Source organism: Python bivittatus, unplaced genomic scaffold (assembly GCF_059951505.1).
Source record: "Python bivittatus isolate LINGU-HERP-01145 unplaced genomic scaffold, Pbiv_v1 ctg000700_np1212, whole genome shotgun sequence".
NCBI lineage: Eukaryota > Metazoa > Chordata > Lepidosauria > Squamata > Pythonidae > Python > Python bivittatus.
Window position 1 is genome coordinate 41,997,270 of NW_028277098.1, and position 24,176 is coordinate 42,021,445.

The window sequence follows — 24,176 nt, forward strand, 5'->3', positions numbered from 1 at the left end:
GGAACTTCTAACTCTCTGCTTCTCTTTAGTGGTGGCCTGGAGTTTTGCAGCCAAACATACAGGAGCCTTAGTATGGAAAGAGTGAGCAAGTGACAGAAATACAAATAGTGTGCAGAGCTGTCAGGAATGCTGGCATATGTATAGAACTGTCTGTTTGCAGAGCTCTTGCTTCCTGTAATTCAAGAGGATGGGAGGGATTGCTGCATAAGAGATCCTCCATGGCCTTGAAAAACTGGTGTTTTGAAACAATATTTACACAAGACACTTTAGCAAACAACCATATGTCAAATTAAGAGGACATTCAAGTGGACATAAGTAATTATTGGATGCCTGAATCTACTCCAAAACCATTAGCACTTGCAATGCTCCTGAAGCAATCTTTTAAAGGTTATAGACTAGGTGACAGGCAAACCGTATCATTCAGAATTCATGGAAATTTGTCCACCCAAGATTGGAAAGCTGATCTTGCTTCAGTTAAATAGGAAACAAAGGAAATGGGGTAACATGAGCATTACCTTCTACCAGCCTTACCCAAATCAGCACCTTCTAGATGTGTTGGGATTACAACTCCAGAATTTCCAGGCAGCAAAGGTTTTGCAATTCCAAAACATCTGAACATGCCAGAATTAGGAAGCTAAGCTATACAGTCATCCAGAAAAGTTAATTGCATAAAGGTTTTCCACAAGAAGCTGGCAATTAGAAGATCTCCAGAACTTTCCTTTCCTTTCCTTTCCTTTCCTTTCCTTTCCTTTCCTTTCCTTTCCTTTCCTTTCCTTTCCTTTCCTTTCCTTTCCTTTCCTTTCCTTTCCTTTCCTTTCCTTTCCTTTCCTTTCCTTTCCTTTCCTCTTATTTTTCTGAGTTGCCCAGGATTATCTTGTATAAGATAGGCAGCCATATAAATTTCTAAATAAACAGAATCTCTCTAACAATGAATGTGAAAGACAGGAATTTCTCTCTGCTGCACGACACATATTGCTATTCATGCCCTAAAAAAAAGAAATCTGGGGGAAAAAAGCAGCTAGAGGGGACAGAAGGATATATTCAGCAGCATAAACTGAATACTTTATATTCAAGCTAAAATGAATGGTAGCTTAAGGTGGTACTGTAAGTAAACTCCAGGGGAAGAAACAACATTGCTTAAGAGCAGGATATGTCACTTCAAATGTTGTTAAATGGTGTCTTCTTCCAAATGTGCAAAGTAACAACCCACACTGCCCCCTGAACAGATGCATAATAAGTCCCGTTCCAGGGACTTTTGCCTGACAGGGTTAATTTCTTGGATATCTAGCTTCACCCATTTAATGGTACAGAGGTATTGTCACTTTTTTTCCACAAATGGCATCCACAATAGAAAATGTCCAGTGTACAACTGTGCCATAAAAAAAGGTAACACTGAGAAATTATAACTTCAGAAGCCCAGCAAAACATAAATTGGCAGCCGACAGTACCAATTTACTGTATTTGGTTGAAAACTATGCTGATATTAAGGCAGATGTCTAACCGGGTCCACCAACTTCAGGAATGTGAATAATAAGGTCCAATTCTATTATTGCAAACCATGGAATCAAGTTTACTGGAATAAGTTTCTAGGCTTTACAAATTTATCCCACATATTTGACAGCTGGGCCACAGTTATTTTGGGGATTAAAACTGGAGGTAAGCCTCACTGTGATTTAAAAAAAAGAAGAATGCGTTTTTTTGGAATGTTTTAAAGTGATTATAGTGGTCAGTTCCCAGATTGATCAGGATTCAGGAGATGGTTTTGTAAAGCTCCCTTGTTATCTGCAGACTTCTTTGTGAACAGTAAAGACACCTGCTAGCTCACTGCTTCATGGAAAAGCAGTAAAAAAGGAAATGATGAAGACTCCGCTCTAATATAAGTGGTGGATAGATTGACAGTAGATGTAAAACAGTTCAGTTGCCAGAATTCTTGTAATCCCAGCCCTTTCTTCTTAATAGATCTTGCTAAAGAGAATCCTTGAGAACTGTGCTTAGTTTTAGGCAGAGGCAAAGAACCTGACAGTAATGGAAAAGTTATGAGAGAGTAGTTCATAGTATCCCATCACATCCTCTGTGTCTGTTAATTCAGTGCTTGCAAGACTCATTACATTATGGATTCTAGACACCAGCAAAATTTCAAGGATTCTGCACGCTGTAGTCTACTGTTTACTGTACTTCAAGTGGTGTTCTGGAATCCTAGCATCCTTATTCCCTCTTGAGTAATGGTGTATCTGAACATGGGGAGGAAAATGATGACAGTGGGGATTGGCCAATTCAATACCAAGAGGTATTACATGCCTAATTCATCCAGCAGGGCCTGACATATTTCACACCATCACATTAGTAATGTGCAAAATAATGATCAAATTCCTGAATCAACACAGAGTATTTGACTTTGTGAACATATTCCTGTCTCTATACCTAATTGCATCATGCGTTACGGAGTTCATCTGCTTTAATCCTTCTTGATCCTCCACTTCCAGCGATGTACTATCATACGGAAGGGGCGGGGGGAATGATGGTGTCCAGATATCAGTTGGATGCTAGTCTGAGAATTGCAAGTATTCTAGAACTGTTTTATCTTCTGTTTCTGGACCATATACATGAACTGATGTCATACTTGCAGCCATAGCTAGGGACACAGCAACCCAAGAAAATACCCATTTCATTTGGTTAGCTCAGGGAAGACTTAGCTGCATCACTCTGTGACCAATGAACTGAGACTTCTCCTTCTGGGCAAAACTGGAGTCCTATTATATTTCTTGGAGATCTAAGGATACTGCCAGGTATAAAACCTGTGCAGAAGAAAACCAGAAAAGCTTCCTCTGGCTCCTTTTATTTTGAAATAAAATGACCACAATTGCCTGCATTTTAAAGAAACTGCATGATGAAATTTTGTTGTATTTTGTTGGGTTGCTATGTGCCCAGCTATGGCTGCAAGTATGACATCAGTTCGCTTATATGGTCCTGCAACAGTTCTAGATTACTTGCAATTTTCAGACTAGCATCCAACTGATATCTGGACACCATCATTCCCCCCCACCCCTACAATCTAGCTACCTAGCCAGGCAATGAAACATTTGCAAGAAAACAAGCAAGCTCAGAGAACCCCAAGGATTCCACACTACAGCCTTCTTCAGCATTTCTTATAGGGAAAACAGAGTATCTTTTCGGAATCTGCCCTTCCCCCTGCCAAGCATCTGCTCCAAATATCTCTATTAGGAAAACAATTAGAAGGATATACAAAGGCAGTTGACTGTTTCCACCTCTTCAGCTATCTCTCATCTGAGACAGGATATCTAAACTGCATGGCTGTAAATACTTCGCAGCAGGATTAATCATATCAGTACCTATGCTGAAAAATACAGCTCATTCTTCCTTGTTGAAAAAAAAAAAGAATCCTCAATGTCATAAAAATGAGTGTTCCTTTTCCCACCTTCCTTTTGACAATCTAGTTGCCATGATGCAATAAACATAAACTTCAACATTAAAAATTAAAGTTCTCTTATTTCTCTCTCACTTTGAAAGTCTTGTTTTGCTGCTGCTGCTTCTTCTTTTTTTTAAAAGCATTTCTATCATTGTGAAACAAGGAGAAGGTCAGCATATCTATGGCCCATCACATTTAAGCCTGTTCTAAGATGGAATCACTATCAAAATATAAAATGATCTGCTCCAGTACACTTTCAATCCTTTAGAAATGCAGCATTTCTACACCTGACAGCAAAGGCTTACCTCAAAATCAATAATGGTGGGATTAAGTTTTAATGACCTCCCCCAGTAACGGTATGCTATGGGGTTATTATTTTCCATGAGTCTGGCAATGGATGGTGCATCTCCACCTTCAACGCGGGGAATAATATCTTCTATTGCTGACTTTTTGTCATCAGTGTCTGGAAAGTTGAGCAATTGAATATTTTAGGGTTCATTTCTATGAATTCCCTAATTCTACAGACATTCATTAATTGACTTGTTCTCCTTTCTTACAAGAATTTGGAATAGATAGCAAAAGAAGTGTTAGTGCTATCTATCTACTGAAAACGGTGAGGATAATCATAATAATATGCCTAGCATTTGCCACTTTGGATCTCAAAATCTTTTAGAAATCTTTGTAGCAATCACCACACAATTCAAACTTCTCTTTTTGTTGTTAGAATTTTTAAAAAGAAAATTAGGAGACATAAACATTGAAACAGAACATTTTAAGGTATTTATTATCAATATATTTATATCATGAAATATTTTATATGATTTGCTGTTATGAGACTACCAAGATCAATAAAGTACAATTGCACATCAATTAAGTACAATTAATTGGCTTGTTGTCAGCCATGAAATTTTGTGGTGTAATGAACTACAATTCAGATGAATAAATGAGACCCTGCTATGTGGTTTGGTTGATGGTGGCAAACTGATCTCACAGTTTATCATACAACCTTCCTCAACCTGATGTTCTATAGATGTGTTGTGCTTCAGTTTTCAAAATAATGACATCCAACACATCTGGATGGCAATGGGCTGGGGAAGGTAATCCTAGGCTTTCTCATCACTAACGCATAAGCTGTGATCACACCAAACTATAATGTGATTTGTTTGGCTATGCCTTATAAAACAAAACAACTGCAGTTTTTCAACAAAGCCTGTTTAAGAGAACCTATGGTTTACACAATGTATGAAATAATGTCAAGCTGAATTCTGTCCCTAGCATATATGAGGTTGTTTACTTGCCATGAAACATTATTTTTACTGCCTCTTTCAGAGGGAATAAAAGAATTTCTGGGGGAGAAAATTCACAGGGAGGAAGAAGGGTACCTTGGAAGTGGCCAAGGAAGGGTGTAGGTCTGTCACATGTGTGCTAATGATTATTTGGGGCTCTTTTCAACTTGCAGTGTGTTCTTTTTCCTTTCTTATTTGAAGAATATATATATGACTGCAACATAAAGTTGACCTCCTTCTTGTGAATTCAAAATAAATCCCTTCTCCCATTATTGTTCCTTCCCCTTTATTCGCCATCCATCTTTATGAATACAGTCAATTAAAGGCAAGAAACTAGTATAATGTGGAATGAGTCTTATGACATTCAGGGTTCTGAAGATATTCCTATATACCCCTTAGTCATTTCATGACCAAGTCCACCATGTGCCCCTCATAAACATTTCTCCAAGATTTTCTTCTCCTTTGAAGTAAACTTTAATTTCTAAAACAAATTCTGTCTCATGAATGGAATGAGGACTGGTAGCAAGAGAATTCAGAAGACTGGGTCTATTTTGCTCCATAAAGAATTATTTTAGTGCCTGATTCCCCTTACAGAAGCAAAACAATTTTAAATATACAAGTGAGAAAGACCATTTCCTACCTTTGCCCAGGCCTCCTTCTGCGGCACATTTATCAAAGTTCACCTTGGTATTTATTTCCAGAGTTTCTTGAAACGGAAAGCTTAAGCCAATCGATGCCCCATAACAGCTATTTACATAATCCTTTTTAATGTCTGTGGTAAAGGAAGAAATCATAAATATCATTAGCATGGATAATGGATGAGCCTTCTGTCTTTCTTACCAACAGAAGCACAGTGAGAACATCCATATTTGCATTTCAACATTTTTCCACTGGTCGTTGTCTGAAACAGTAGCTACCAGGGGTATCTGCAGGGGTTGGATCAAACAGTCAAGATGGCAGCCACAGCCTTATGAGAAAAGCCCTGTCCTGTCCCAGGTGCATCCTGACATTAAAAAGGGTGGGACTTAACCCTTACATTGTGACATACATAGACAAAGGCGGGACTTTAATTGCATAGTTGTGGCTGCCTTCTTTTCTGACCCATCCCTGTCGACAACCCTGGCATCTGGAATCTGGAAAGCTATTGCCAGTGAAGAAATGAATCCAGTTCTGGTTCCAGAGATCAATATAAATTGCATTTCCATAGTTGCCACTGCTATTGTGTAAGCCATATATGGGTTTTGAAAAATTAGAATGTCTGAGGAGAAATGTGTAAAAAGAACTGTAATTACATTTTGAAACAGTTTTGGAAAACAGAAACTCTTCATTTTGAGATAATTTGTTGCAATTATCTAGGTCAGCACATATTCAATTATACTGCTGTTGCTACAAGCAAAGGCGTAGCCAAGTTTCTGTTCGTATTTTGGGTCCTTCAAGAAATAGAGGAAATGTCCATGAAGTTTCTTTGGTCTTCCCTCGTAACTGAAAGGGCTGCCATATTTTAGAAACATTTTGGAAATGATTCTGAAGAAGTGTTTCAGACCCCAAGTTGTGATTGAGGTACCTCCCTACTCTTTCTTAAAGGAGCACAACTTTTTTCAAGTTTCTACATACTGTAAGCCTGAAAAAAAAGCTGCCCCTGCTTTAAGGAATCCACTCATTAAAATTGAAGGGACTCTTAAAGCAGCAGCACCATTGGAAGACTGGAAAATATTGGGGGTTTTTTAATGAAAAGCAGGGAGACGCTTTGGTGGCTTGAAGTTCAAAGACCATCTTCCAAATCATTTGCCACCCCCTCTAAACTTGGATTTATCTTTAATAGAAAATATTGCCTTGTTTCCCAGTGTTCTCTGCTACAACCTGTCTCTTTTCATTTTCCACTAGTAAAAATGCCTTGAGGATCACATAATAAGACTGAACCAAATATGGTTCTGTTCTGTCACCTCAAAAGTCATGAGAACTTGGCATACCATCTAACAATGCTTTCCAGATCCATAAAGACTACCACTTTTGAAGGCTGTCTTACTTTCTATGATGCTTCCCACGGTGAACAATGTATGTAGAAAATGAATTCCAAATGGACATGTCATTGCAACATTAGGGATACAAGAGACACCAGACAATCACTTTTCCATTCCAAGTCAGAGCCACCATGCTCTTTACACATATTCTTTGTGCAACTTGTTAGAAACATATCGACATCAAAGATATACAATGTACCAGTTTTCCCTAACTTGCTACCTTCAGATGTAGAATTGTAATCCAACATGTTTGAACAGCACCAGAGTAGGGAAGATAGAAACCAGGATAGGTTTCTCCTGCAAATCTTACCTATTTTCTTTTAGACCCCAAAAGTATAGCTTCCCAAATTTTATGGAAAGTATTTTAGCAGTTTATTTAACAGACACCAGATTGATTTTTTTTTTTAACCTTTCTCAGTGAGGAAAATCCATATGTCAAAATCTATGTTTTGGCAAGTTTGCATCTGCACATAATGTTAAGCCAGTTTTTATTTTAACCATGATTTGTTGAACAAGCCAAGAGCAGCTGAAGTCATTGTTACAGACCGCAAAATAATCACCCTTGCTTGGCTAATTCCTCATTTATTTTCTCAATTTCTTCCACCTGTTCCCAGAAGGAATAAGGTGGAGCACAAGAAGAAGAAGAAGAAAAAAAAAAAGGGAATTCTGGGATTAAAGTTAATAACAAACTATACTTTAACTAAGCCAGGATTCATAAATCAATGACCAAACAGTTCCATATCGAGCCTTTGCAGGCAAAATAAAGCCCGGAAGACCCACACCAGCCAAAGCACTGTTTCGTTACTGGGCTGGTTTGCACACCACAGTTAAGCAAAAAACTGCACATTATATTGTGGTTTAGCATTTTGCATCAGTGTCGCTTCATGTAATTAGGAAACTAAAGCTTGATGTTTCCCAATGAGCAGGCATCCTCAATAAAGCTGTAACGTGGACTATACTTTGCCACACCTAATATAACAAACTCTCCCAGCTGCTGAATTTAGATTCATTTGCTACCAACTGACAGAATATTAATAAATCCATAGTATTGTTTGTTTTTAACTACTCCACCACAGTTTAACAACACACCTGGGTGAAATCTATTTACTTTAAGCAAAAGGAATGATTAGTTTTTTTCTCAGTGTTTGAACAATGTATTCTAGTACCTCTTGAGTAATTATTTTCAGCAAAGGCCTGTCAATACAATTTCTTATTGGTTGCCATGAGAGAGTTGCTCCTACTTTGATCAATGGTATGTAGTGGATGCCATAAAATGATGGTCATACAAAATATATCGGCAGTGTAGGAAAAGAGCAAACAAAATTACTTATTGTCTTATTGTAATTCCAGGGAGCTAAATATGGTACACAAATTAGATGGATTTCTGCTTTTAATTTCTGAATTAATCACAGTGTGGGAAAATCTCTTTCTGTTGTATAATTAGAAATCACAAACAAATGGCATTGCTCTTCTGTGAAACCATACAAGAATAATGATTTGCTCTGAAAGAAAAAAATCAAAGATAATGTGCCATTCCCAAGAATTATGCCATTCCCAAGGATTCATAACTGTATTTATTTCCACTCTTTCATTGTTTCAAGTGGAGAAAACCTCCTTTAGAATAAGTTTCCACCTTTTTTTTTTTTTTGCTAATATATTTGCAGAATTCACAGAGAGCATTGCCAAATTAAAAAGAAATTTAACAGTATATGTATGCATCTGTATGTATGTATGTATGTATATACACACAGACACAGACACATGTTTATCTATCATCTGTCTGTCTGTCTGTCTGTCTGCCTACCTACCTACCTACCTGCCTACCTACCCGAAAATCGGCATGGATACAAATATAGCACCTGCTTTCAAGCACCTGATTCGATATAAAGGGAATTTGACTTTTCATCAGAAGACAGGTAGATAAATGTAGGTAGCTAATCTTTTGGACTTAGTCCAAAATCTCTTACATACAAAACATGCATATTTTGCCTCATTCTCTTTCTCTCTTTCTCATACAACTCTTCTTCCCAAAGGAGCTCTGAAAAGCATCCACAAAAATAATAAAAACAAATTTCAATAAAATGAATTAAATAAATCAAACAAAACAAGCAATAAAATCACTAATGCTAAAATAAGGCAGATCAATAGAGATAGATAGATAGATAGATAGATAGATAGATAGATAGATAGATAGATAGATATCAATATATTGATATATATGAATTGAAACAAAATTATTTTTTAAAATAAAGGCTTAGGAGGTCAAGAAAATTAATATGTCAAAAGAAATACCTGTTTGTCTGTCTCTCCCTCTCCCTACCTACCTACTTACCTGCCTTTCTAGTTATTTTCATTTACACTTTTGGTTTTTTAAACACTTACTGATAATATATGAATCCCTACACATACCTGATAGAAATGCCTATAATGACATGAAAGATCCAGGTGAACCAACCAACTGGGCATGTTGCATTCTAGAAAACTTTGCTGTCAATCACTTCATATCGATAAAGAAGACTGTATGGTATCACAACATAACATAAAAACTAAACTAATGCTGCTGGATCAGACCAGTGGCTCCGTTAGATCACCATTCTATGTCACTGTCTATTCACTGCAAGAAGTTGGGACGGCATGCGCAGCAGTGATCAGGTGAGGCCAAAGACCAATAAAGGCCTACCTGATCTCCATATGATGCTTTTGAAAGCTACCTCATCTCCATAGCTCAGCAACACCCAGCTTACCTACTATACATGTCACAAATCCTCTGTTCCTGAGTTCTGTGAGGCAAAATAAGGTCCAAAAGGCATGCCAAACTCATTTTGCTGCTGGAGGCAAAGGACAATTCTGCTTCCCATGCTGAAGACAACCCACAATAAGTCATATTTCAATTGACAGAGAAGTTAACCTTGGAGAGAAAAAGTTCCCCTGGTGGTTACAGGAGTAATCAGTAGAATCCTAAGCAGGCCTACTCAGAAACAAGTCTCACTGGGTTCAGTAAAACCTTTAAGCACCATTTGGCAATTAATCTGCCGCCAAGGCAGAGATTGGCAATCTACCTTTTAAGATTATATTTCTGCCTTCATTTCATTGGGTCATCTATGCTTGATAGTGGTTGCATCCATCATCAGCATTTTTAGAAGAAGGGAAACAAACCCGTAATTCTACAGAAACATTTGCTTTCAGACACTCTGAGCAGCGCTAAAGCAAAGGCCGACACTCACAGAACCACAGATTTGCTTCTCCTGACTCAAAAGGCACTTAACTATAGCACTAGCTTGATAAATGGATCTCTTTTTATTGTCTGCACTGTGGATGAAAATTATACAAGTATCCTACATAAAAGCAAAAATTATTCTTCTCCTGGGGCACATTTTTTTGTCTGTTTTAGGACTCCAACTTCCCTCCTCCTTCCAAGAGGCCCACCTTCTTGCATAAATCACACTATTTCTGAAATGCAGTGAGCAAAATGTAAAATAAATAAAATAATGGCTCTGTTGAGATATTGCTGGCTAATGTATTCTTCCTCTTCTCTTGACAGCCTTGCTTTCTGCAGCCTTGAATGGCGCATTCATCTCTCTATTGGTTACCCTCTGAGACCAGGAAAGACACACACTTGTGAGTATTAAAGTCCATTGAAGCCGTAGCCTGACTGGATGGGCACCATTCAATGTAAGCTTTGAGCTTATACTGGGGGAAACACAACAGCCATTTCCATAAATGGAGCACCTCAGCACCATTCATGTGCATCAGTGGTGTTCTGTTGTGAGAGCTTGCACTAATAACATATATGTTATTAGGCTGGGGTAGTGGGGAGTCATGCCAATAATTAGCCAAATGCTCAAAATGCAAATAAACTACACAGTACAATTTAAATGCTTTTCCCCACTTCTGCTTGGAAGAGCTCTCCACCCATCCTTGAGTCAGCAGAAAACCATACAGGCATAACATTTGTTGCTGCCAGTCTTTGTCCTGGTTCTAATGCTTCTGTTTCAAGTCATTGCAGGTACCTTACTTCCCTCAAAGGTCAGGACAAAGCTGAACAATTTTTATACCCATTGGGGTCACCCTTGGATAGTGTTGGAAGAAGGGGGAAAATAATACTTTAGCAGCAGTACAGCTAAGAATGAGTTTAACCTGTCTCAGATGAGATTTTGTAGGGACACAGCAATAAACAAATACATACATATTTGACATGTTTGTGCCATGGTTATGTGCAGGTGAAAAAGCCCCTAAGTCACAACATTATCATTTGTACTCCTTGTTAGAATGGTACAGAGCACCCATATATACAGTTACAACTACATGCTTTGGGAAGAAAAGATGGCAGCTTCAATTATGGGCACCCTCAGTTCTAAGCAGTGAAGTTGAGGCTCAGATATAAGTTTTGGGACTAGTATAAGCTCACCTCAAAAGGAATAACTCCCAAGCTTTACAAGCCCAACATTCTTCTCTATTTAGATTGAAGTCTAAGCAGAAGAAGAATCTCCAGTTAACTCCGTCCCATACTGTCATTCCTTCCCATACTGCATCCTCATTCTCCAAGGACCCTTCATCCTCCCCCCGCCCCCTTTTTTTAAAAGTGCTCTTTAGGGGCAGTCAGAGCTGCAGAATTCCATGCAAGGCAACAAGATTACTTAATCTCATAATCATCCAGATCCCTTCTCTCTGGGCCATTCCTTGGAAACATGACATTTGGGCAATGTATTTCCCCAAAGCTGCTTCTTCCTACTGCAAAATATAGTAATCCAGAACATAAATTTTATGTTGAACAACAATTTTTATCACCTATCCAAAAATCATAGAGGAAAACAGACTTACCTCCAAATATACATCTGAAATCTGTCTTGAGTTATTCCAGAAGGGTAAGACTGGGGTTCATATTTTTTTTTATGAAATTGTTTATATTATTTAATCAATGTCCAAATATTCCTAGCAGTGCAAGCTGAATATACATCCTTTTGAAAATAATCCTATCTGAGTAGAGGACTGAGGCATTTCAACGCATGTCTATATTGTACTTACCATTCCTGCTATGCACACAGCTTACCTTTCCTGGATCTGGGCAACTTTCCTGTGTTTGTATAGAATAATTCACAGGTTTTGACTAATTCAGACTGTCATTTACATCTAATGCATTAACAACCAACAATCAATTTCTCATTGTTAATGTAGTTGTAGAAGCAGTTACAGTATTGTAAATATAATCTATAGCACTGTTTCTCAACTTTAGCAACTTTAAGATGAGTGGAGTTCAACTCCCAGAATTCCTCAGCCAGCTATGCTAGATGGGGAATTCTGGGAGTTGAAGTCCACTCAACTTAAAGTTGCCAAGGTTGAGAAACACTGATCTATAGCTGCTATCTGGAATGCCTTGAACTGATCTGTAAAAGTATAACAGTGCATAGACTTCAAATCTGTAATTGATGGCCATGGCATAATACATCCAGACAGAATCTATGGGGTTTACTTCCAGAAAAAAAATGTTGCTTAGGACTGCATCTGGCAGAGTGATTCCAAGAATAAAGAGAGTTAGAGACCCAGGACTGTAGGAATGTCAAATCCAAGCCCGCCTGAGTTCATGTAAGCAAGGCAGACACAGGGAAACAAGTGTGCTGGCCTTGATAAAGTAAATAAGGGTGCTCTTCTCCATCACATAATAAAATAAGACAGGTGAGCACTATGATGTGAGATCCCTGGAAGCATTGTTTCTCTTTTGGCAAAGTTATAAATTGTCAATACAGCTATCCATGTGCATTATATTTCCATACATAGATCCACAGAGCAGATGTCTTTTTCCTTGCTAGATAACCAGAAAACTGGTCATCAAATATTAAACCTTAATGTCTATATTTTCTTTTTCTTTCCCTGTCCTCCATTCCTTCATTATGGCACCTTTTTTTATGGTAAATCTGAGAGCAGGGACCATTTTCAGATAGAAATATGAGATACCAATCCTGGATCAATGACTTTATGCATATAGATCTGCTTCGATGCATAACGTTCTACCATTCAACAGTATATGAAATAAACAGTCCATGCAAACCTGCATTCCTCATTTTGTCTTTGTTCACGACAAGGATGTATTCAAAGATGCCTCCAATGGTTCCAGAGGTCATGAAATGGGTGCCATAATCATCAATAAATCTGCTGTACATCCCATAGTTATACTCCTCTGGGAGCTCCATCACAGACTGTAACATGTCTTCATCCAAATATATATTATTGCGTCTCATCTTGAAACGAGCTGTTTGCACTTTGGTTTTGGCTCTAATAAATCCTACATTCTGCAGATAAAGCATGGGAGGGAGGGAGCTAGCTAGTTAGCAGACAGACAAAAGTTATACCCAGTTTTTGAAACATATGCACAGTTCAATTGCTTCTCTAACCCCAGCAAATTATCCCAAAGTCCTGGGTTGTAACCAGTTACTATATAAGCCTTCTAAAAATTGATCGACACCAAGCTGTTCACTTCTCTTGATTTCCAAGCTTTTCTAAATCATAAACAAAATAATGGCTTCTTGCAACTCTGGTTTTCTTACATTAATGTAGGCAAGATAGATTTGCTGTTGGAACATTTTCTCTGAAGACAACTGTTGCCTGATGAATAATTCTATATATTTTTTATCTATTCTCATTTATATATTTAATGTCAGGGAAGCAGGATGGAGGGAGATAGTATTGTATGCAACATTCTTCATAATTTTATTCCATTCCCCATTATAATGTTTCTTATGGCTTCAGTGTAATAAGAGCAGTAGCAGTGCTAATGATCACACATGTGCAATTACACGAATAAATTAAGATTTGAGCATTCATGTTTCAAGGGGGAAATGTGAGCTGAGTGACTGGGCTATTTGATTAAAAAAAAAAAAAAACAGGGAATGAGAAAGGAGATCTTTACTGTTTTATTACCTTTTCTTTGTATTGTGTAAAATTATTCAGGGTCCCTGAAGCTTTTGATAAAGCTAAGCCTACTTCCAAAGACACAGGCACTTCAGCAATTCCTATGCCAACTGTAAAACCAAAATTTCTAGAGGTGTCTTGTTTGATGGCCTTCAGTAAGTCTGCAGAATCATCATAATACTCAGAAGAAACACCAGTATCACCCTGAGCCTGAAATGAAAAGAGAATATGTTGGATTAACATCAATGGATTCTCTTTTGCCCTAGAAGCTCTATAAGATCCAAGTTTCAGCACATGCACACATAATTTATGCTGTCTTGCAAGACCATTTTCTGTCCCCTAGGCCATTTGGTAATCAAGATAAATGAAAAGACAACCTCTTTCACTTTTAAGCTTCTGCCAGCCAATGCGAAACTGCCTTGCTGTTATTCAGATGATCTGCAGGACACTATGGGATCAATCTTTGGTGAATGCAAGAGATTCCTTTGATAAATGTATACATGTGTATGCAAACTACCATCAGGTTGGTTGGGGTTTATGTAGGGGAGATATCAGAAAAGTCAAGGTGGTGTTAGCAGCTACATGATCAAAGCCCCATACAAATGGGTGGGGCATTGACTGAATAGTTGTAACCACCATCTTGACATTTTTTACCCCCATTGCAGATGCCCCTGCCTCACCTGATTCTTCATCCCAGTCCCTAGATATCCTACTAGTCATCCACTGAATTTGGAAGCAAAGGCCCTGCACAGCATTCACAGGTCTCCAAATCTGGGTGATATATCGATGAGAACCTTTTAAAATCTGGAACCAGTGGCATTCTTCTGGGATTGTACAATCCCACAAGAGTGCGAATAGGCTAGACGTTGCAGTACTTTAAGTGAAATTGCAGAAGGCACATAATTGGCATGATTCCTGTAATAGGTTCTTCAGAGTCTTACATTGTAACATCAGCAGGAGGGGACCAAACCCTGGCCTCAGTTACCACATTAAAAGCAAACAAACAAACATCAAAGGAATAGACCATTGTATCACTTAAAATCAGTCAAGTCAGAGTAGACCTTCTACTTGGAGTCTTGTATTATTATTATTATTATTATTATTATTATTATTATTATTATTCCTTTTTATATATAACTCAAGGCAGAGAATGTGCCTAATACTGTTCACATATCACTCTATTGCATTAGGTCTTTCCTTGCATAGAGCCAGTGTTACTGAATCCTCAACGTTAGGCACATTCCCCCAAATACTTACTAGAAACTGATAGAAGTGAACGTTATGAGGCTTTCGGAAATATTTCTCATCATCCCCATAATACAAATGTTCACATGCCGAATCATATTTCAGGTCTCGCCATTCCCCATTATAAATAGATTCACACCGGCCTCCAAAGTACTTCGGGTCATAGACTAACAGTGCTTGTTCTTGTGTCAGGATATTGAATCTTGAATGAAGAAAGAGAAAGGCAGATAGTTAGCAGTGTTGGCATGTTCTGCGGCATAGAGAATTCCACTTCTTAAGTATCTTAGAAATTCTCTAAAAAAAATCAGGAGAGCGATTCAGATGCAGGCCAATTAAAGTTGTGATTCTCCCTTACTTCTAAATATGTGTTATTGGTTTTTATTTCTGACTAGACATGTCGATGACAACACAATAAATTGGTACAAGTTGTGAAAGATCTCACTTTGCACCAGAGCATACTAGAATGGAGGTCTTTTTAATACTGAGTGTATGAAATGTGATAATTATTTGTATTTATTTTTTATTTTTTGCATACTCTTTCCAGACACAGAATGGAGAGCAGAAGTCCACTCTTGTTCCTTAAACATGAGGTTTCCTTGAAACTGTAACTGTGCCATCACCTTTCCCATAGTTGCAGTTACCTCAGCTGTCACTTATGAGCAGCTGGTTATTGTTAACCTACAATACTGTAACTTGGTACTGTAAGTAATAGCTAAAGCACATCCCTAGCAGTTATTTTCAGTTCTTCAGTGGCAACTTGAAGAACTATTTGATTGGCCTTTGGGCTTGAACCTCTGGGCTCTTTGGTTGGCCTGTGGGCCATTGGGCAAGGAGGCATTAGTGGCACCAAGGGAGTGAGGGTGCAATATTCTGGCTCAGCTTAGCAGCCACCAAGCTGATCCAAGTAGTAGAAACAAGGCACATGATCTTTCCACGGTAGGCAGACACTCAACAATGGTGCTTTACACTGCATCAAACTGCTTATAAGTAGTAACTAAGGAAGTTGTAGCCAAATATTCCCAAAAACGTATTTTTATGCATTCTTTATTTTATAATTTTTATTAAGTAAAACAAATAACAAAAAAGGAAAAGAAAGAAAAAGGAAAAGAATGCATATTCATACATAAAATGAGCTTTGCAGTAGAGCAAAATGAAAATACGATGGTTATAAAAAGTTTTGTGCAAAAAGTTTTTTTTAAAAAAAGAAAGGCAAAAACAAAAAAAAATAAAGAAAAAAATTATAGGAGAAAGCATTCTAGTAGCCCCCCTCTCCCACCCCCACCCCCTTTTTTCCTCCAGTCACTAACAGCTACTTAAATATTGTTATACAATAGTTTGGCCATCTGTAATTATTTCTCGTTTCTATTCGGATCATTTGGATTTTTTTTTTTTTTAAAAGCTTCTCTTTTTCTTCAAAAACCATATCTAAGTGTCTCAGCTTGCCTTGCTGTGTAATATGTCGTACTGTTTATAAGAGGACCATTCTTACCTGAATTTGGTTAGACTTTTGCTATGAATACATACAGTCAATTATTCAACGGCCACAGAATCTCCCAACCCTATATTGACAGCAAGGTTTCTCTTTCCCAATGTTGTGCCAGATTGATTCTTGCTGCTGTCAGCATATATCTTAATAAATTGTGATATATTTATGTATTTTGGAATTGTACCTAATAAAAATATTTGTGGTTTAAATTCAAATTTTATTTTCAGAATTTTCTGGATGTTTTGGTATACTTCTTTTGACTCATTTTGTACCACCACCACATATGGTAAAACGCTTCTTCTTTGTTGCAGCATTTCCAATGTTTACTGTTGTATGATTTGGCCATCTTCGCGATCTTTGATGGTGTTATATAGCATCTGTAGAACATTTTATACCAATTTTACCTCAGATTGTAGCTTGGTGTAAATTTAATCGATTTTTCCATGGTTCTTCCTTTGTTCCACTGTTATTACTTCCTTGAAATTTTGTATCCATGCTATCACGCAATTTTTTGATTTGTTTGTCTCCATGTAATATATGAGTAACAATTTGTAAATACAGCCGAATAAATGATGTTGATTCTGTATAAGTCTTTCAAATTCTGTCCCCTTTCTTAGAGTCCCTCCTTTATTAAGATCGCTTCTTATTTTTCCAGTTATTTGCAAAATTTGCGTGCATTCTTTATAAATCCCTCCTGTCCTTGGGTAACCCTGTATCTCCAGCTAAGATTAGACTGTCCAAACCATGCAGATGCTGCACTGTCAAACTCATACTATTTATCTTTGAGCCACTATTATTGTATTGCTAATAATTTTAGTAAATCATACACATCAGATTTTTTTTTTAAAGGGATATATGTTGCTGTGATGACGATGATGAGCCATCAAGTCAGTGTTCACTCTTACAGACCATAGAGAGAGATTTTCTCCCAAAGGAATGGGTGGCATAGATGCACTGAATAATTCTCAGTATTTGAAACCAAACAATAAAAAACCATATAAACTTGTATCTATCTAGAGAATTTGTCCTATTTTTGGAATTTGATATATTGGCTTCTTGCCAATCTGGACGATTATAGGACAGATTAGATGAAGAATCTATTCCTATGGCATTTATAAATTCTCTATCCTAACTTGGCTGACTTCTAAAATGTTTAATTCAGAATATGGCACAATATGATGGATAAAAATAAACGTTTTTTCTGGTATATAAATGAAGCAGGACAAAATTAATGCTGTTCTAGAAAAGAAATTCTGAATATTTTCAATTATTCTTAATCTGATGAGGAACAGTGCTTTGGGTTGCTTTTTCAAGGAAGAAGATGTCGTTGAAATATTGATGAGTAGGATAATAGATCTTGCACATAGTTGTGAAACGGCCAAGGACCATGTTTGAATGTGTTGTCTTTCCTTATGTAGTTATCTCTTAAGCGGTCAGCAGCCTGAATCCCAAGAGAAGACATCTGAAGGGAATTCCTCCCACTGGGTTTTTTCCAGTAGTAAGGATGGGTGTCCACCTTGCAACTATTAGGTACAGCACCAAAATAAATTCTAAATTCACAGGCACCATGAGAATGAGGTAAAAAAAAACCCTGAAAACATTTTCACATTGGAAGCAAACTTTCCAAAGCTGGCAGTCAGATTTTTGGTTCTGTTTTACAAAGAAGTATGATCTGGGGAGAATGAATGCTACTTACCCGCTTGAAATTTGTGCAGTTCCTGGAACTGGATCTGGATTTTCACATGAACTTACAGGATCATCACAATCAGCCTCATCAGACCCATCCCTACAGTCTGGCTCTCCATTGCATAGTAGGTGACGTTTAATGCAACGCCCTGCAGTGCAAATATGGATGATTTTTTTGATCTGTCTATTTCTGAAATCTCTGCTTGGGCCAGTTCTTTCATGTTCTTGCTCACCTTGTGCTTTAACACCTTTGGCCTAAACCAAAGGTGTTTATGAAGAGTATCCTAAGTAGAATAGCTGCTCCTCTTAGGAACAGGTACACCTATGTTACTAAGAAACATTGGAGTTTGTACATAATGGTAAGCTAGATTGTTTAACTGTGGCTTGTGACCAAGTCATAATATCCTGACCTATATATCATGCAAATAATGAATCAGCACTTAAGATAGATGGGTCTACATATATAATGCTGAGCCAAAAGGAAACCAGTCCCATTATGGCTCAGTATTATGTACGAACTAGACCATGGAGTGAAAAGAAATGAAACATAAACTTTTTCTTTATCCTCATTTCAACAGAAAGCAACAAAAACCCTGACTTCAGAGCAACTTCACCATCACTGTATCTTTCAAGGCTGGTTACTTATAGGCAACAAAAGAGTCCAGCGCTTCACTTAATGGGCATTATGGAAACTGAAGACATCCAAAGGGCATCGTATTGAGGAAGATTGTGATGAAACTAAACTCACCAGTCTCCTGACATTGAAAGTCATTCCCACAGCTTTGTTCCGCAACACATTGTTCGCTTGGTTTACATGCTTCTTTGTCCCAAAGATTACCATTACATGTACTCCCTCTATATTTGGCTGGTTGCACCAGTTGCCTTGATCTGAACTGTAGAGTGCATTAAAAATAGTTATATGCAAAATGATAAAAATGTGGAATTAAACATTAAGACAATCCCACGAAATAATTTAACTCCGTAAGAGGAAGCATTAATTATTTAGCCACTAAAATTGTAGAACTAATTGAGCCTTTCTCAATACGGTGAAAATTACTTAAAGCACAGCTTGCAGTATACAGTGATGAAACATCCAGAGATGATTTTTTTTTTTTTTAAACAGAGGTAAAGCGTGATTGCAGTCAACATCAATGCACTGGCTTTTTTCCGAGTCCAATGGTTCTCTTGCTTCAAGAAGGAAAAGTAACTCTGCATCAGCACACAGCCAACTTAGATCAGTTTTCTGTGACTTGGAGTTCTATATACATATCTGGTGCATATAAAAGCCCTCACTTTAATAGTGGACAAGGTCTGCATGTGACATTGCACTGCATGTTCATCCCAGGAGAAGCTCCTGTTTATACCTCATTTTTGTTAAATGAACCCACGCTTTTCTGTAGTCCCGCCTTACAAAGCAGTTTTCCTTTGAAAGTAAGGCTTGTCCTGTTACAATATTCCAGAAGTTAGTTAAGAGGGAAATCTTCTGGATAGCATTTAGTAGTTCCTAACTTGTTGCCATAATTTATTATTTATTATTAAAGGTTACGATTGCTCCACCAGCATTATCATTATCATGTTTGTTTATATGATATTAATCTTTATACTATTATTACTATTGCATTGCCATAGATGTTTAACTGTCTAGTTGTTTATTATATTACCTGGGTGCTTTATTTGTTGTCTATGACTGTAAACTGCCAGGTGATTTGGCAGATTTGGCAAAATATAAATGAAATGACTGATAAATAAATATCTAGGGATTTAGTGACTCCAATCCAGCAAAGAGAGCCAGTTTAGTGTAGTGGCTAAGGCATCATGCTAGAAACCGGGAGACCATGAGTTCTAGTCCTATCTTCGACATGAAGCCTGCTGGGTGACCTTGGGCCAGTCCCTCTCTCTCAGCTAGGAAGCAGGCAGTGGCAAACCACTTCTGAAATCTTGGCAAGAAAACTGTAGGGACTTGTCCAGGCAGTTGCCAGGAGTCAGCACTGACTCAAAGGTACCCCCCTCCAAAAAAAATCCTGCAAAGTCCTTCCTACATTCCTCTCTGGCATCTTGGTTTGCTGTACAGAGGAGCACATTGACTACAATCCAACACAGAGCATAAGTACATGGGTTCCAAAGGCCTTCATTCAGCCTAAATCTGTTTTTCATTTTGGCCACGGGGTTAGACGTTGTCCCTGTATTGAGCTATGCTTCTACCATCATTGCAGGCAAAAAACAGCAATAATAAAACACTTGAATATATAAGAATGGAACCCCTTACTCGTTTTCCTTGGCAAGGAAAGCATATTGTCCATTGTGACCATGTGCTCAGGTGACAATCAATGGGAATAGGTGCCCTGGCTTGTCTTCGTGATCTTGTAATAGAAGGAAAATAATTAGCAATGCTGAACAAAAGTGTGCATTGTGTACATCCACTCTGTGGAAATCAATTTCAATAGAATATTCTTGACTGCAACATGGGGCTGGATTTAACATCTATTAAGTGTGTCAGGCTCAAACAAGAGTAAGTTACTTTCAAGGATTGTTTTCAAATGGTCAAGGAAGCTTCTTCTGTGGACTTGCATTTTGTTTGTACCCTAACAGAAAACAGGGTGATCTATTTTTTTAAAAAAATATATATTTTACACTTTTACATTCTTCTGTTATGTTCAGGAGAAAGGGAATTCCATCTGGCTGTGTCTGATTGAACCACAGGTCAATGCCATACATAAGCATTACATATAGAAAGTTCTAGGTTCACTTCTTGGTATAGCCTATTAAAGCTGCAATGCTAGGGAGATGCTAACATTGCATGTAGAAGATACGACCAGCCTCAGTGATAGAAATTCACTGGGCGATTATAATCCAGTAGCATTTTCTCAATAAACTACCTCCCAAGGTGGTGCCTATGGGATTAAGTTGAGCAGGGATTGCATGCTATGTACACTGCTGTGAACTCCTGGAGCAAAAATGAGATACAAATGTAGCAAATAAATAAATAAACATTAAAGAAGGCAAAGGTTTTTCCAAGTACTTTCTTATAGCATCATAATACCAAAATTGAATTAGTAACAGAAACTCAGTCTTGGAAAATACTTTGGTGTATATTCTGTCCAGACCTGAGTTATATTTGAAGCAATTTGTGTGCCTATGGTTTGCCCTATCTAAAATCAAAAGTAGTTCTCACAGTGGTCTTAGCTTAGCTTAGTTTTAAAAACTCTCCCATTTCCTCTGGTTTTATCACCATGTCACTACTATGACTTTGGAGGCCTAAAAATAGCTTTTTAAAAGTGTGATCCCTGGAGTATTTCTCACTCATTCTTGCTGCTGTCCACTTGTCTACAGTATTAGGCATGAAGCCAATGTAGTATTCAAGACTAATATGAATTAAAGGAATTCTAATATAAAAATGCTTCAGTGATGATTACTTAAGTCTTTCTATGACATGGTAGCCTGCAACATTCTCCAGATACAGATCTATTAGGACTTACTCAACCTTGGAAAAACTGGAGAGATAACCAATTGTAGCTTTCAGCCCTACCTTTTTCCTCCTTTCACATGAAATACTATATAGGAAACAACTTCTATACTTTGGTAAAAATTACAAATCTGTGGGATAGGAAGGATTATAGATTGGTACAGAAGATACCAGCATTTCCTGTTAAATCGAAGGCACACTGCCAGAGGTCCCAGGGAAGCATGTGATCACTTGAAAAGGCTGAGGGATTCAGAGGCCTTCAAACGTTGCTATGAAATAATAACTTTTAATGTGATAAAAGAGAGAAACTATAAAATTTATACTATTACCCCTAATTTTGTTTTGCTGAATACTTAGTTAAATATAATTACACTCACGTGAATTAATTTATATTTGATTAAATAAATATCCTTGCATATTTAATTAAACATAAATATATGCTCAGCTCTGATTCAGAATTGTGTGTGTAGCTCATTCCTCTTGAAGAAAACTTATTAATATAAATGCAATAAAAGCAATTTCAGGTTTTGACTTGGAATCCCACACTTCTTCTTGGAGGATGCTACTTGAGAGTCAATCCAGAATAAGTTATGCATCCCAAAGTTAAGACAATCATGCTAAAGATCTCTGCTTCAGATTCTGGGCAACCTCTTCCTAGCAGAGTAGAGAAAATCCTGAACAAGATATTTGATCTGATCAAAAGTAGTTTCTTAGATTATTCTGATAATAAAGTGGTATTGTTGCTTTGAACAATATCACTTTATTATCAGAGTAAATGCCCCACTATACACAACTCAAATAGCTCCTTGGTCTTTTTGTTTTCTGATTTTTTTTTTCAGTGATTCACAAGCAAACGGCAGGATCAGTGAGCAAATTTCTTTAGTGTATATCCTCTAGGAGGAGCATAGGGTGAGATACGATGCTGATCTGTATCTAATGTATTCCTTAATAAGGTACATCCAGTTTGATTATTTATTGAAGGAAAAGCTCTGAGCAAGGCTTGTTATTGTCGCATTGCTAACACAGAACCTGTCATTATCACTTATCTTCTATTATTGTTATGACTGACAGACTAGGAGAACGTAAGGTGCTTCGGCTCCTTAAAGACCAGCAAATTTAATATGACATGAGATTTCACAGGCTATAATCCACAGTTCAGATGACAAGTAGACATTTTACTTAGGAGACTCATTTTTTGTAGGGAGGAAGACTACTAATAATTAGAACTATGACAGAATACATCTGAAGCTGGAGAAGAAATATTATTCTAATGCTCAAGAGATGAATATGAAAATTCCAATGGGGTGTGCTTGATCAGACCTCACTGTCTCTATAGGCCAATTTCAATTTCAGAACCAGGCAGTGAGAGAGGACCATTTTTAAAATTTTAATTGCTTAGTTTATTTTTGTTCTTGGTGCAGAAATAAGTGGTGCCTCTCTTCCCTCTCCTCTTTCTCTTTTTCATAAAAATCAAACTGTAGGCTACCATTTGCACTGAGCAGAAAGTGATGAAATTACTAAACATTTGGCTGGGAAGGTGAGGGCAGTGGAGGAGTATAGTGACAAAAATGAGCCATTTGTAGTTATTGTAAAAATAAATAAAACCTGAAAATTCAGAAATAATATATTAATAATCCAAACATACATTTCCTTGCTTTCTCTTTTGCTTTCCAAAAAATGTTTGAAGTTCACCTTCATTACATTTTTTCCCCCTTGTTTGATGTGATCACTTCTCTTCTTTGTTTAGTTTCAGCAAGGATTTCTAGAATAAGCTTTCAAACTAGGGAAAATGTCCTGTATATTTTTACTCGGAAGTAAGTTCCACTGAATTAACTGGAGTTTAACTTTGAAAAGATTAGCATAAGCACTTGTCTTTTGTCTGTTTTTTTTTTTTTTTAAATCACCAAAATTATATGGAATAGCTATCAAATGCATTGTTAAATAATCTGGTCCAAAGTTCATCTTGATATATGGAATGAAGAACAGAATGGTCTGAAGAACAAGTTGTGGCACAGGAGAAAATGTCCTAAACAGATGTAATTATGAGACTCACAAAATGATTTGCGTTACTGCCCCATAGTGATGGGACAATTGTATAGACCATTCTCTGTTAGCTGCTTTAAGGTAACGGTACTCACGTGTCTCATATCTGAGTCTGAATTGATGCACTGACCAGATAGCAATTTCGATATGAAAGGTAGTATCTTAAATTACATGGAGTTAGACTTACCTCTGGGAAGGCAATCCGGTTAGCTTACTGTGTGCTGCATCTGTATCCTGACATAATAGCAGGTAAGCTACTGAGAGAATTATAGGAAAAAGTATCTTACTTGGGTGGACCCTCATTTTCTTTTAGTAAAACCAAGTGCTTTTCATTTTTTTGGTTTGAAAACCTTTGAGTACTCACTTGAGAGTGATTTGGTTTTTTTTTTTTTTAATGTGTATTTTGTGCCCTGAATGTTCTATGCTACTGTGAATCATTGACAAAAAGAAAAACAAACAAAATGGAATTAGAAAAAGAAAACTCAAAACAGACTGTATTCTCAAGGGTAGACATTTCAAGATAGATGGAGACATTTACACAAGCTTTTGTGTTCATGCCAAAGTCCACTAAGTTTGGTTAAGAGAACTAAACTCTTTGTTATGAAGCCCATAT

The 24,176-nt window shown here is 37.3% G+C and overlaps 1 protein-coding gene across 1 annotated transcript in view; it reads right to left on the bottom strand.

Annotated features, from left to right (window-relative positions):
* The window catches only part of C8A (complement C8 alpha chain), a 32,495-nt gene extending 8,565 nt beyond the window's left edge, over positions 1-23,930 (bottom strand). Inside the window, exons 1-9 of the mRNA XM_025168294.2 lie at positions 23,751-23,930; positions 20,324-20,417; positions 18,806-18,950; positions 18,068-18,206; positions 14,898-15,087; positions 13,650-13,850; positions 12,781-13,021; positions 5,354-5,485; positions 3,733-3,890 (exon numbers count right to left, since the gene is read on the bottom strand). Coding sequence (XP_025024062.2) covers positions 3,733-3,890; positions 5,354-5,485; positions 12,781-13,021; positions 13,650-13,850; positions 14,898-15,087; positions 18,068-18,206; positions 18,806-18,950; positions 20,324-20,417; positions 23,751-23,866 — 1,416 coding nt within the window. The 5' untranslated portion in view covers positions 23,867-23,930. The remainder of the gene's footprint in view (positions 1-3,732; positions 3,891-5,353; positions 5,486-12,780; positions 13,022-13,649; positions 13,851-14,897; positions 15,088-18,067; positions 18,207-18,805; positions 18,951-20,323; positions 20,418-23,750) is intronic.
* Positions 23,931-24,176: the final 246 nt, after the last annotated feature.